This window comes from Pongo pygmaeus, chromosome 20 (genome assembly GCF_028885625.2).
Source record: "Pongo pygmaeus isolate AG05252 chromosome 20, NHGRI_mPonPyg2-v2.0_pri, whole genome shotgun sequence".
NCBI lineage: Eukaryota > Metazoa > Chordata > Mammalia > Primates > Hominidae > Pongo > Pongo pygmaeus.
In genome coordinates, this window is record NC_072393.2 from 18,512,661 (window position 1) to 18,527,636 (window position 14,976).

The 14,976-nt window shown below is 50.8% G+C and overlaps 1 protein-coding gene across 3 annotated transcripts in view; it reads right to left on the minus strand.

The window, feature by feature from the left end:
• Positions 1 to 6,957, minus strand: part of IL12RB1 (interleukin 12 receptor subunit beta 1) — a 28,300-nt gene extending 21,343 nt beyond the window's left edge. For 2 of the 3 annotated variants that reach the window (XM_054463204.2, XM_054463203.2), the window contains exons 1-4: positions 6,786 to 6,957; positions 3,427 to 3,486; positions 2,151 to 2,265; positions 854 to 1,023 (exon numbers count right to left, since the gene is read on the minus strand). In XM_054463204.2, the coding sequence (XP_054319179.1) occupies positions 854 to 1,023; positions 2,151 to 2,265; positions 3,427 to 3,486; positions 6,786 to 6,849 (409 nt within the window). In that variant the 5' untranslated portion in view covers positions 6,850 to 6,957. The remainder of the gene's footprint in view (positions 1 to 853; positions 1,024 to 2,150; positions 2,266 to 3,426; positions 3,487 to 6,785) is intronic. The other variant, XM_063658618.1, reaches the window with a different exon arrangement.
• Positions 6,958 to 14,976: the final 8,019 nt, after the last annotated feature.

The window sequence follows — 14,976 nt, forward strand, 5'->3', positions numbered from 1 at the left end:
TTGTCCATGTTGTGGCAAATGACATGATTTCCTTCATTCTTTTCTTTTCTTTCTTTCTTTTTTTTTTTTTTTTTTTTGAGACAGTGTCTTGCTCTGTCACCCAGGCTGGAATGCAGTGACTTGATCTTAGCTCACTACAACCTCTGCCTCCTGGATTCAAGCCCTTCTCCCGCCTCAGCCTCCCAGGTAGCTGAGATTGCAGGCATGCCCCACCACACCAGGCAAATTTTTTGGCTTTTTTGTGTGTGTTGCTGTTGTTTTTTAGATGGAGTCCTGCTCTGTCGCCAGGCAGGAGTGCAGTGGCTCAATCTCAGCTCACTGTAACCTCCACCTCCCGGGTTCAAGCGATTCTCCTGCCTCAGCCTCCCCAGGAGCTGGGACTACAGGCATGCGTGGCCACTCCTGGCTAATTTTTGTATTTTTAATAGAGATGGGGTTTCACCATGTTGACCAGGATGGTCTCGATCTCTTGACCTTGTGATCCGCCCACCTCAAGGTGATCACCTTGTGATCCACCCAAAGTGCTGGGATTACAGGCGTGAGCCACTGCACCCGGCAAAATACATGATGTTGAGTCATGAGAACAGATATTAAGAACCCAACCAGGTCTTGGCAGCATTATGGCTAGCAGAGAGAAACCAGAAGCAATCTAAGTGCCCAGGAATAGGGGATTGGTAAGGGGACCATGAAAGACTGCTTTGTCACAATAGTGTTTGTGTGACACTATGTGAAGTGACAATGGCTAGTAGTATCAAGTCCCTTGCCAGGGGCCAGGAATCCCCTCCAGCTCCAGCCTTGCAGCCTGATGGTCTCTCTGGGTAAAAAATGGACGGGGGGAGAACAAGGTGCCAACCTGAGTTGTAGAGCTGCAGGGTCACCTCAGGAGACTTCTCTGTCTGGTTCCTGGCCCAGGATTCCACCCAGAGTGTGACGGTGTACAGCACAGACACCCCAGCCTGGTCGGAGAACTGCAGCCTGGTGGCTGAGCCAGTGGCGAAGTAGCAGCAGCGCCCGGAGCTAAGGCTGCAGCAGGAAGGAGTGTCGGTGCCGAGTCTGGGGTCCTAGTGGACCCCACAGCTGACTTTGTGCATCACATCCCAGCATCATTTTTTTGGTGTTTGTTTGTTTGTTTGGAGATGGAGTTTCAGTCTGTCACCCAGGCTGGAGTGCAGTGGCACAATCTCGGCTCACTGCGACCTCCACCTCCCTGGTTCAAGCAATTCTCCCACCTCAGCCTCCCTAGTAGCTGGGATTACAGGCACATGCCACCATATGCGTTTAAGTTTTGTATTTTTAGTAGAGATGGGGTTTCACCATGTTGGCCAGGGTGGTCTCCAACTTCTGGCCTCAAGTGATCCGCCCACCTCAGCCTCCCAAAGTGCTGGGATTACAAGCGTGAGCCACTGCGCCCAGCCCCCAGCATCCTTTTCTGTCCCTTGTACCCCTCCTCCCCCAGCCTGGGGGTTCCTTGGAGATCAATCTGGGACTGGAGGGGTTTGAGGGACCCCAGTATCTCCCAGCAAGGACTGCACTACACAGTGAAGAAACGAATGAAAGGGCTGGGCGCAGTGCCTCATGCTTGTAATCCCAGCACTTTGGGAGGCCAAGGGGGGTGGATCACCTGAGGCCAGGAGTTCAAGACCAGCCTGGCCAACATGGTGAGACTCTGTCTCTACTAAAAATACAAAAATTAGCAGGTGTGGTGGCGTGTGCCTATAGTCCCAGCTACTCAGGAGGCTGAGGCAGGAAAATCACTCTAACTCAGGAGGCAGAGTTTGCAGTGAGCTGACATCATGACACTGCACTCCAGCCTGGGCAACAGAGCAAGACTCCGTCTCAAAAAAAAAAAAAAAAAGAAAAGAAAAAAGAAAAAAGAAACGGATGGATGGATGGATGGATGGATAAGTGAAAGGGTGAAGAAGAAAAAAGGAGTAGAGAGACCCTCATGGCCACCCACCCTGGGATGCCTACGTTCACTGACCAACCCCCACCACAATCCTCCTACTCTCTCTTCTTAGATGAGAAACTGAAGCCCAGGAAGGAGTGTTGACCCAGCCAAGATCACGCACCCGACAGTAGGGGCACCAGAGGGGGTTGGAGCAAGAGTGGGATGGTGGGTGAGGGTTTGGGAATGATAGAGGGGTCCTTACCAACATCGCAGGAAGTGGTTGACCCCAGCTGTGGGACCTTCATACTGCCAGGAGCACTCGTAATGATCACTGGATATCCGATAGCAGCTCAGGTCCCTAGGACCCGAGGCCGAGCCTGGAAGAGATCCTGTAGGCTTGGGAACAGATCAGAGTCTGGAGGGGTCTTCGTGCCTAGGACAAATCTTTGTGATGCTTACATCTTTCAGCGTTACCTCAGCCTAAACCCTCCCTGCGTCCTTCCTACCTCATCTCCTGCCATCTCTCACCTCAACCTATTCCGAATCCTCAGCCTCCTAACTTGTCCTCACAGAGGCCAGATGTCCTGCCACCCCTCTCTCTATCCCTCACCCTCCTCTGGTGTTTTTTTTGGGGGGTCCCCCGGGCCCCAGCTTCCCTCCTCTGGTTCTTCAAAACACATCATCACATTTGTGATAGACATTTGTTTGCCTGTTGTCTATCTCTTCCACTAGGCTGTGGTCTTGGGAAGTCAGTTGAGCTCACAGCCAGTTCCCTATGTCTAGAACTGTGTCCGCACATAGAAGATGCTCAGTAAATCGTTATCAAACAAAAGAATGGACAGCGTGTCTGCTCAGTGTCAGACCCTTTTCAGGGTGCATTAGGAGCATAAATGTTCCGACAATATGGCCGGGCGTGGTGGCTCATTCCTGGAATCCCAGCACTTTGGGAGGCTGAGGCGGGTGGCTCACCATCACCTGAGCTCAGGAGTTCAAGACCAGCCTGGGCGACATGGTGAAACCTCGTCTCTACTAAAAATACAAAAATTAGCCGGGTGTGGTGGCGGGCGCCTGTAATCCCAGCTACGTGGAAGGCTGAGGCCGGAGAATAGCTTGAACCTGGGAGGCGGAGGTTGCAGTGAGCTGTGATCAGGCCACTGCACTCCAACCTGGGCAGCAGAACAAGACTCCGTCTCAAAAATAAATAAATAAAATAAATGTTCCAATAATTTATCAGGTGGGAGGGCTTCAAAATGCTTAACAGGTACTTTCTCCCATGTACCGACCAATCTGAACAGACACAGACACCAGCCCTGGGACCATGCTAGGGAAGTGATAAGGTTCAGAGAGGCGGCTGGCTACTCGAGAGCACCTTGAACCTGGTGAGAATGGGCCAGCAGGTGGTGGGGTGAGGGCTCCCAAGACCACAGGTGGGGCTGAGCCTTTGGCCGGGTGGTGGAAGCCATGGGAGGGGCTGCTGTGGATGGGGTCAGGCAGAGCCCTACATAATCCTCAGCCAACAATGAGGAACTGTCCCGAACCTGAGTCTGCATCCGGATATGGCGGGTCCTGAAAACAGCACTCACTGGTTCTGCAGGCAGCTGCAAAGGCAATGAAGACATAATGACATCCCTGGCCTTGCACTGTGTGGGGAGAAGGGCTCAGCCTTGGGGTCTACACCCAAGTGATCATCAGCCCTCCCACCCACCCACCTTCCCATCTATGCACCCTCCTACCACCACCCATCCATCCACCCATGTATTTATCTGCCCATCTAGCCATCCATCCATGTATTTATTCATTCATCCACCATCTACCCATCCATTCATGTATTTATTCACCCATCCACCATCTACCCATCCATCCACCCATGAATTCATCCATTCACCCATCCATCCATCCATCCATCCATGTATTCATCCATCATCCATCCACCCCACCATCCACCCATCTACCCATCCATCCATGCATGTACTTATCCACCCATCCACTCATCTACCCATCCATCTATCCAACCATCCATGTATTCGTTCATCCATCCACCCATCTATCCATCCATCCATCTACCTCACCATCCACACATTCACCCATCCATCCATGTATTCATCCATCCATGTATTCATCCATCCATCCACCCATCTACCCATCCATCCATCCATCCATCCACCCCACCATCCACCCATTCACCCATCCATCCATGTATTTATCCATCCATGTATTCATCCATCCATCCACCCATCTACCCATCCATCTATCCATCCATGTATTCATTCATCCATCTACCCATCCATCCATCCATCCATCCAGCCCACCATCCATCCATCCATCCATGTATTAATCCATCCATCCATCCACCTCACCATCCATCCATCCATCCATCCATCCATCCATCCATCAATCCATGTATTAATCCATCCATCCACCCCACCATCCACCCATTTATCCATCCATCCATTCATCCATCCATCCATGTATTAATCCATCCATCCATCCATCCACCCCACCATCCACCCATTCACCCATCCATCCATGTATTCATTAATCCATCCATCCATCCATCCATGTATTCATTCATGCATCCATGCATTCATTCATCCATTATCCATTCACCCAACCATCCATCTATCCATCTAGTCACCAGTCTATCCATCCATGCATCCATGCATTCATTCACCCATTATCCATTCACCCAACCATCCATCTATCCATCTAGTCACCAGTCTATCCATCCATCCATCCATGTATTCATTCATCCATACACCCACCCATCCATCCATTTATCTACCTACCGATATATCCATCCAGCCACACATCCATCCATCCATCCATCCATCCATCCATCCATCCATACATGTATTTATTAATTCATCCATCCATTCATTTACCCACCCATCCACCTGTCTATCCATTCATCCACCACTCTTTCGTCCTCAGAGGTTGAGATGCATATTTGGGAGAAACTCTCGGGAGGTCTCCCCAGCAGGAAAGAACAGTAAGACCAACAGTCTGGAGGGCAGAGAGAAGTGGGGGTGTGCCTGGGGTGGCACCAGTGTCTGAAGCCAGCATGGGGAGAGACAGTAGAGGGTGCATGGCAGAGAGAGGCCTGCCAGGGCTGGCCCAGGCAAGCACACTTGGCCCACTAGCAGTCAGGGCAATTATTAATAACATTTCTCCAGGAGGCAGCGACCTCCCTCAGCCACTGGGACCCCCGTGCCCTTTGGGAGTGCCACAGTCTGCTAGGTGAGGAACTGGGTGAGAGAAGGAGGGGGATGCCACCATGGATGGGTCAGGAAGACCCCGGTGCCCTCACTCCCACAAGAAGGACCTGTCCTGAGCCCTGCAGGCAGATTGGAAGCCTTGGGGGAGAAGGCGGCACCCCAGGAAATGGCCCCAAGGGTCCAACCTTGAGGGGGGAAGGATGCTTAACACACAAGGCTCTCCATCCTTCCATCTTTCTCTGTGATGACACAGAACCCCCACCCACCCACCCACCCACCCCTGACAGCCTAAAGCCCCTCCTCCTTCCCTCTCCCTGGACTGATCACTCACTGCCACTATCTCCAGGATACCTCGCGGGCTGCCCTGGCCCCCTCCCTGCTGCTGGTCTCCAGCCATGCCTGGCCCCTGAAGGTGCTGGGACCTTGAGGTGTGGCCAGCACTGCTGTGGGCATTCTACAGGCACTCAGTGCATCTCAAGAGCCATTGAAAAAGTCAGCACCCCTCTGATCTCCAGTGTACAGAGAGGGAAAGTTCATTTATTATTATTATTATTGAGATAGCGTCTTGCTCTGCCACACAGGCTAGAATGCAGTGCTGCAATCTCGGCTCACTGCAACCTCTGCCTCCTGGGTTCAAGCGATCCTCCCACCTCAGCTCCTGAGTAGCTGGGAGTACAGGTGCCCATCATCAAGCTTGGCTAATTTTTGCATTTTTAGTAGAGACGGGGTTTCACCATGTTGGCCAGGCTGGTCTCGAACTCCTGACCTCAAGTGATCCACCCGTCTTGGTCTCCCATAGTGCTGGATTTTCAGGAGTGAGCCACCGTGCGGGGCCTGAGATTATTTAAAGTATATGGGAAGGCTGGGCATGGCAGCTCATGCCTGTAATCTGAGCACTTTGGGAGGCCGAGGTGAGTGGATCATTTGAGCCCAGGAGTTCGAGACCAGCCCGGGCAACACAGCGAGACCCTGTCTCTGTAAAAAGTATGCGCCAAAAAAATTAACCAGGCATGGTAGTGTGCGCCTGCAGTCCCAGCTACTCAAGGGGCTAAGGCAGGAGGATCACTTGAGCCCAGGTGGTCAAGGCTGCAGTGAGCTATGATCAGGCCACTGCATTCCAGCCTGGGCAACAGAGTGAGACCCTATCTCAGTAAATAAATAAATAAATAAATAAACAAATAAATAAATAAATAAGTAAAGTATATGGAAGGATGTGCATAGGTTATATGCAAATGCTTTACCATTTTATATCAGGAACTTGAGCATCTTTGGATTTTGGTATCTGCAGAGGGTCCTGGAACCATTGCCCCATAAATATGGAAATGACTGTATACATTATATTATGTATGTCTATCTATTGTAAACTACATACATAAGATACTATACTATGTATACCTATTAGATGCATACTTGCTTTTTATTCCTTCCTTAGTTTTTTTTCTCATTGAACTCCGGGAGGTGGAAAAGATTTAGTGCATTTCACAGAAGAGAAAATCAAGACCAGAGGAAAGATGTCTAAGTTCGATCCCAGAAGCCATGACTGCCCATCTCCCATTTGACAGCAGGAAAGACTGAGGCACAGAGAGATGAAACCAACCCACACAGCAGGCCCACAGCTCTCCACACATACACGTGCCTCCACCCAGCAAGAGGAGCCGCCTTGCCAGGGTCGGGGGACTCACCACCCTGCCTGGACAGCAGGAAGAGGAAGAGGAGGGGGACCACCCAGGTCACCAGCGGCCCCATCGGATCCACGCAGAGCCCCACAGCCCCAGGGGAGCCTCTCTGCCACCTGCGAGGTTCAGCCACCCCGTCCCCACTCCGGAACACATTGAAGCTGAGCAAGGAAAAAAGGCCGAAAAAAAGAAAAAAGAAAAAAAGTAAAGTGTCACAGCCCATCCCTAGGGCAAGTCAAAGTGAAAGAGAAACCCAGGAAGTCGGCTCCGTGGTGGTGGTGGTGATGGTGGCAGCCACAGACTCTGGAGCAAGTCTGAATTTGGAGCAAGTCAGGGTTCTAGGGGGTTCTGCCCTGCTGGCCCCAGACCTGAACTGAACACCCAGATGCCAGCCCCATGAGCCACCTGTGGTTCCATGCACTTGGCCAGGTCCCTGGCCCTCTCTAGCCAATTTTTTTTTTTTTTTTTTTTTTTGAGATGGAGCCCCACTCTGTCGCCCAGGCTGCAGTGTGGTGGCATGAGCTCCACTCACTGCAACTTCTGCTTCCCGGGTTCAAGTGATTCTCCTGCCTCAGCCTCCCGAGTAGCTGGAATTACAGGCAACTGCCACAACATTGGGCTAATTTTTGTATTTTTAGTAGAGACGGGGTTTCACCATGCTGGCCAGGCTGGTCTCGAACTCCTGACCCTAAGTGATCCGCCCACACAGCCTCCCGAAGTGCTGGGATGACAGGCATGAGCTACCGTGCCTGGCTGCCAAATTCTTTTTTTCTTCTTTTGAGATAGGGCCTTGATCTGTGGCCCAGCTGTAGTGCAGTGGTGCAATCACGGCTCACTGCAACATCAGCCTCCCCAGGCTCAGGCCATCCTCCTACCTCAGCCTCCCCAGGAACTGGGACTACAGGCATACACCACCACGCCCAGCTAATTTTTGCATTTTTTTTTTTTTGAGAGGGGATTTTGCCATGTTGCCCAGGCTGGTCTCAAACTCCTGGGTTCAAATGATCCGTCTGCCTTGGCCTACCAAAATGCTGGGATCACAGGCGTGAGCCACCGCACCGGCCCATCTCGCCAGCTTCTGAGTCTGAGACTCAAGAGCTGAAGGAGGGCAGTATTCTTGGATGGCCTAACTTCATCCTTCCAACAAATTGTTACAAACAGCTTGCAGCATGCTGGCCCTCCAAAATGCCCAACTCCCCATATGCCAAGCTCCAGCCTTGTGCACCTGGGCTCACCCCTTTAATCCCAGCACTTTGAGAGGTCAAGGTGGGAGGATCACTTGACCCCAGGAGTTTGGGACTAGCCTGAGCAACATAGCAAGACCCCATCTCTATAAAAAATAAAGAATTAGGCCGGGTATGGTGGCTCACGCCTGTAATCCCAGTACTTTGGGAGGCCAAGGCAGGTGGATCACGAGGTCAGGAGTTTGAGACCAGCCTGACCAAAATGGTGAAACCCCGTTTCTACTAAAAATACAAAAATTAACCGGGTGTGGTGGCAGGCACCTGTAATCCCAGCTACTGAGGAGGCTGAGGCAGGAGAATCACTTGAACCCAGGAGGTGGACGTTGCAGTGAGCTGAGATCGCACCACTGCACTCCAGCCTGGGCAACAGAGTGAGACTCCATCTCAAAAAATATATATATATAAAAATTAAAAGTTAGCCAGGCGTGGTGGCGCACATCTGTATTCTCAGCTACTCAGGAGGCTGAGGTGGGAGACTGGCTTGAACCCAGGAGGTTGAGGCTGCAGTGAATCATGATTGCGCCACTGCACTCCAGCCTGGGTAACAGAGCAAGATCCTGTCTCTTAAAAAAAAAAAAAATTAAGAGATGCAACTTAGTTTTTCCCCCATGTTCCATTTCTTAGCCTCTGAGTATTTTGCTTCCTGCCCCTCCCTCCCCACTGTCGGCAAAGCCTCTAAATGTCAGTGGAGAAGCTCTGATCCAAGCTACCATGTGGATGAACCCTCAAAAACATCATGCTGGGCTGGGCGCGGTGGTTCACATCTGTAATTCCAGCACTTTGGGAGGCCAAGGTGGTCGGATCACCTGAGGTCAGGAGTTCAAGACCAGCCTGGCCAACAAGGCGAAACCGTGTCTCTACTAAAAATACAAAAATTAGCCGGGCCTGGTGACATGTGCCTGTAATTCCAGCTACTTGGAAGGCTGAGGCAGAGAGAATTACTTGAACCTGGGAGGTAGAGGTTGCAGTGAGCTGAGATCGTGCCACTGCACTCCAGCCTGGGTGACAGAGTGAGACTCCATCTCAAAAAAAAAAAAAAAAAAAACACACACACACACAAAAAAAACCCATCATGCTGGGTGGACGAAGATGGACAGGAAAGGCACACACTGTATGATTCCACTTATATAAAATATCCAAAATAGGCAAATGTACAGAGGCAGACAGTAGCTGAGTGGTTGTCAGGGGCTAGGGGGAGGCGGGAGTGAGAACTGACTGCTGATGTATGCAGGGTTTCCTTTTGGGGTGATGCAAATGTTCTGGAACCAGATAGAGGTGGTGGTTGCACAACACTGTGAATGTGCTAAATGTCACTGAATCGTTTGCTTTAAAATGATGAATTTCCGGCCCGGGCACGGTGGCTCACTCCTGCAATCCCAGCACTTGGGAGGCTGAGCCAGGTGGATCATTTGAGGTCAGGAGTTCGAGACCAGCCTGGACAACATAGTGAAACCCAGTCTCTACTAAAAATACAAAAATTAGCTGGGCGTGATGGCATGCGCCTGTAATCCCAGCTACTCGGGAGGCTGAGGCAGGAGAATCACTTGAACCCGGGAGGCAGAGGTTGCAGTGAGCCAAGATCACACCACTGCACTCCAGCCTGGGTGAGAGAGTGAGACTCTGTCTCAAAAAAAAAAAAAAAAAAAAAAAAAGATGAATTTTAGGTTATGTGAGATGCATCTACAGAAAAAAGAAATATTCTTAGAGTCCAGGGGTACTGAGGAGGGAGAGGGAGAGGGTCTCTCCTGGGGGTGAGCATCTGTGGAAACTGAGACCCAAGCGGCCAGGGTTGTACCATGCGGTTCAGCCTCCTGGGAGGAGGTCCCTCCTTCAAGAAGCCTGGCCCCGAGGGGCAGCTGAGCTGGCCAGGGTCAGGCGCCCAGCAGGCTATGAGGTCAGTGAGTTGGGGACAAAGACTCAGTGTCCTGGGCCTGGCACAGTGGGGACGGGGGCCCTGTGACCCCATACAGGACAGCCTTCTCTGGCCCCGGGGCCCAGGCCAGGGTCAGCTGGGGGATGGATGTGTGAGGCCTGGGGGAGGGGCCGAGATAGAGAAAGGGACAGAGATAGAGAGATACATAAAGATGGAGGAGGCCAGGCAGGGTGGATTATGCCTGTAATCCAGCACTTTGCGAGGCCAAGGCAGGAGGATCGCCATAGGCTAGGAGTTCAAGAGCAGCCTGGGCAACATAGTGAGACTCCATCTCTACAAAAATTAATTTGCTGGGCATGGTGGCAGGTGCCTGTAGCCCCAGCTACTTGAGAGGCTGAGGCTTAAGCCAGGGAGGTCGAGACTGCAGTGAGCTCTAATTGCGCCACTGCACTCCAGCCTGGGCCACAGAGCAAGACCCTGTCTCAAAAAATAGCAAGAAAGGTGGAGGAAATAGGTAGAGATCAGAGAAAAGTCATGGCCCCCTCCTGACCATCCTGAGACCCTCCCAATTCCACCAATTCCCAGAGAGTCCCTCACTTGCTTTATTTCACAGATTTGGAAACTGAGTCCAGGGACACTCAGACCACCTGAGGCCCCAGCTGGAGATGAAGAGATGGATTCAAACCACCCCTTGTGGAGCACAGTTTTGCCCCTTCCAGAGTGGAGACCGTGCCTCAGGGCTTCCCCCACCCCCACCAAGGTTGGCCCTCTCAGGCCTCATCTTTCCCACCTGTGAAATGGGCTTTTGTGAGTATGAAGGAGGGCTTGGCTTGCAGTGAGCGCTGTCCACCCGCTGGCCAGTGTGATTAGTCATTGTTGTTGTTCCCCAGTGGCCTCTGCCTGGCAGCTGCTGGAAAAACATCGAGGGAGGAAGATACAGGGCCGGGGAGGTGAAAAGCTGGACACAGATGCCCCTAGCCCCTTGGGATCAGGAACAGATGGAGGCCGGGTGCCCTGAAGTAGAGCAGGGAGGGCTGCCTGGAGGAGGGACACTTGAGCTAGAATTTATAGAATTACAGGGCATCTCCGGCAGAGGCCACAGCAGAGGCAAAAGTTCAGAGGAGGTGCTTTGGGGACCACCAATATGGACACAGTGGGTCTGGGGTTCTGTGGGGTGATGAGCTGGGGGCCTCGAGCGCCAGGCTAAAGGGCCTGGCTTTCTCCGAGGGCAGTAGGGAGCCATGGCAGGTGTGTGAGCTGGAGGGGTACCCCAGACAAAGGTGAAGTGGTATTTCTCCCCTTATTGAAGTCACAACCTGACACTCCCTCTGAAGTTCGCCACATCCCACCTTCCCCTTGCCACATCTTGGCAAGCCCACCTCCTTCCCTCCCTCTCTAGGCCTGCCAAGAGGCCCTGTGGGCCCCTTATGGCCCCACCCAGCTGCCGCAGAAGCTCATCTGAGATAAGTTCCCAGGGCTGCCCCACTTTCAGATGCCCCACAGGCTCGGGGGCGGGTGAAGCAGGAAGGATCGAGTCACGGGGGCCCCAGAAAACATGACGGGAGGAACCACAGCACTTCCCCACCTCCTCAGCTTCCGCCTTCTCAGGGAGAGAGACCTTCAGCCCGAGGAGGAGGGTCGAGCTTCCCTCCATGTGGCCAAGAGACCCTAATGCCGCTGAGGATCATCTAAAGAGGGTGTTGAAGGATGCATAGGAGTTAGCCAGGAGACAATCCATTTGTTAATTTAACAAACTCAGGCATCATTCATCAACAAGAACAATTTCCATCATTCAGTCAGGACTTTCTAATGCCTCTGAGGGATCATTTGAGGATGTTTAATTATTACTTTTATTTGAGACAGGGTCTCACTCTCTTACCCAGGCTGGAGTGCAGTGACACAATCATAGCTCACTGCAGCCTCAGCCTCCCAGGTTCAAGCTATCCTCCCACCTCAGCCTCCAATATAGCTGAGTAGCTGAGACACAGGCCTATGCCACCATGCCCGGCTTTTTTTTTTTTTTTACTTTTTTTTTTACTTTTACTTTTTTTTTTACTTTTTTACTTTTTTTTTTTTACTTTTACTTTTTTTTACTTTTACTTTTTTTTACTTTTACTTTTTTTTACTTTTACTTTTTTTACTTTTACTTTTTTACTTTTTTTTACTTTTTTTTTTTTTTTACTTTTGAGACAGAGTCTTGCTCAGTCACCCAGGCTGGAGTGCAGTGGTGCGATTTCAGCTCACTGTAACCTCCGCCTCCTGAGTTTAAGCAATTCTCCTGCCTCAGCCTCCTGAGTAGCTGGGATTACAGAAGTGCACCACCACGCCCAGCTAATTTTTGTATTTGTAGTAGAGATGGGATTTCACCATGTTGTCCAGGCTGGTCTCAAATGCCTGACCTTAAGTGATCTGCCGGCCTCAGCCTCACAAAGGGCTGGGATTACGGGCGTGAGCCACTTCCCCCAACCATCCAGCTATTTTTTTTTTTTTTTTTCAGTTTTTGGTAGAAATGTAGTCTATGCCTGTATCCCAGCACTTTGGGAGGCCAAGGTGGGCAGATCACTTGAGGTCAGGAATTCGAGACCAGCCTGACCATCGTGGAGAAACCCCGTCTCTACTAAAAATACAAAATTAGCCAGGCATGGTGGCTCACGTCTGTAATCCCAGTTACTTGGGAGGCTGAGGCAAGAGAATCACTTGAACCTGGGAGGCGGGGTTTGCGGTGAGCCGAGATCGCGCCATTGGCCTCCAGCCTGGGCAACAAGAGTGAAATTCTGTCTCAAAAAAAAAAATAATAAAATGAAATAAAAATACAAAATCAGCCAGTCATGGTGGCATGCGCCTGTAATCCTAGCTACTCAGGAGGCTGAAGCAGGAGAATCGCTTGAACCTGGTAGGCAGAGGTTGCAGTGAGCTGAGATTGTGCCACTGCACTCCAGCCTGGGAGACAAGAGCAAAACTCTGTCTAAAAAAAAAAAAAAAAAAAGAAATGTGGTCTCACTATGTTGCTGTCTAGGCTGGTCTCAAACTCCTGGTCTCAAGTGATCCTCCCACCTCAACCCCCCAAAGTGCTGGGATTACAGGCATGAGCCACCGCTCCCGAACAGATTAGAGGATGTTTTAAGGAAGACGCAGGAGGTCACCAAGAAAAAAATTCATTCAACCACCACACTTCCTGATGTCCCTTGTAGAGACATGTGAGGAGAGTTTTGATGAGTACATAGAAGCTCACAAGAATAAAATGTATTTGTTCATTCAATACAAGGTCCTCTGATGCTTCTCAAAGAGAATTTGAAGTGGATTTTGAAGAATATATAGATGTTAGGCCGGGTGTGGTGGCTCATGCCTGTAATCCTAGCATTTTGGGAGGCTGAGGTGGATGGATAGCCTGAGGTCAGGAGTTCGAGACCAGCCTGGCAAACATGGTGAAACCCTGTCTCTACTAAAAATACAAAAATCAGCCGGGTGTGGTGGCAGGTGCCTGTAATCCCAGCTACTCGGGAGGCTGAGGCAGGAGAATTGCTTGAACCCAGGAGGCAGAGGTTGCAGTGAGCCAAGATTGCTCCACTGCACTCCAGCCTGGGCAACAGAGCGAGATTTTGTCTCCAAAAAATATATATATATATGTGTGTGTGTGTGTGCGTGTTAACCATAGAAAAACTGCTTTCATTCATTCAGTCAGTCCAGTTAGTCACTCAATAAGCACTCCTTCTTGCCCACTGAGGGGTTGTTCAGGAGGCAGTTCAGTGTAGGAGTTCTCCAGATGGAGCAGCGGATTTGAGACCTCTCTGGTGGCTCTCTCCAGCATGTTCCCACATGCCCAACCCAACCCTGGTTCAGGGAATCTCTCTTTCCCCAGGATTCCATTCAAAGCCCCAGAGAGGGCTCTGATAGGCTGAGCTTGGGTCACATGTACACCTTGAACCAATCACAGTGGCTGAGGTGGATAAACGACTCTGAGTCACATGTCCACCCCAGGCTGGACTAAGGGAGAACTTTGAGGCAGAGCTGCCCAGAGTCAGAACAATTGGCCATTGCAGGACATGAGCTTCTCATCACTTGGGGTGTGCAAGCTACAGCCTGAAGTTCACTCAGTGTAGGATTGCCAGATAAAACACAGGACTTCCCCACCCCCATTGGCTTCTGCCTTCTCAGGGACCTTCAGCCCGAGGAGTGGGGAGCTTCCCTCCATGTGGCCAAGAGACCCTGATGCCCCTGAGGGGGTCATCTAAAGAGGGTGTTGAAGGATGCATAGGAGTTTGCCAGGAGAAATTCCGTTCATTTAACAAACTCACTTGTCATTATTCATTAAATAACATTTAAATTAAATTCCCAGTTAAATTGGAATTTCAGACAACCAACATATTGGTTTGTGTTTTGTTTTGTTTTGTTTGAGACGGAGTCTCGCTCTGTCACCCAGGCTGGAGTGCAGTGGCACTATCTCAGCTCACTGCAACCTCCGCCTCCCGGGTTCAAGTGATTCTCCTGCCTCAGCCTCCCGAGTAGCTGGGATTACAGGTGTGGCCCATTATGCCCCGTTAATTTTTGTAGTTTTAGTAGAGACGCGGTTTCACCATGTTGCCCAGGCTGGTCTCAAACTCCTGACCTCAGATGATCCACCCACCTCAGCCTCCCAAAGTGCTGGGATTACAGACATGAGCCAGCACACAAGGCCAACACATTGTTTTTTAATGTAACTATGTCCCAAGTACTGAAGGGGGCATACTTATACTGAAAAAACATTCATTGTTTATGGAAATTTAAATTTAACTGGGTGTTTGCTTTGGAAAACAGCCTGGTTCTCTTTTACAAATTTAAAACATAGAGTTGCCGGGCGCGGTGGCTCATGCCTGTAATCCCAGCACTTTGGGAAGCCAAGGCAGGAGGATCGCTTGAGCCCAAGAGTTTGAGATCAGCCTGGGCAACATGGCGAAATCTTGTCTCTACAAAAAATACAAAAAATTAGCTGGGCATGGTGGCGTGTGCCTGTAGTCTCAGCTACTCCGCACTCCAGCCTGGGCGAAAGAGCAAGACCCTGTCCCAAAACAAAACAAAACAAAACAACCCAAAACATAGAGTA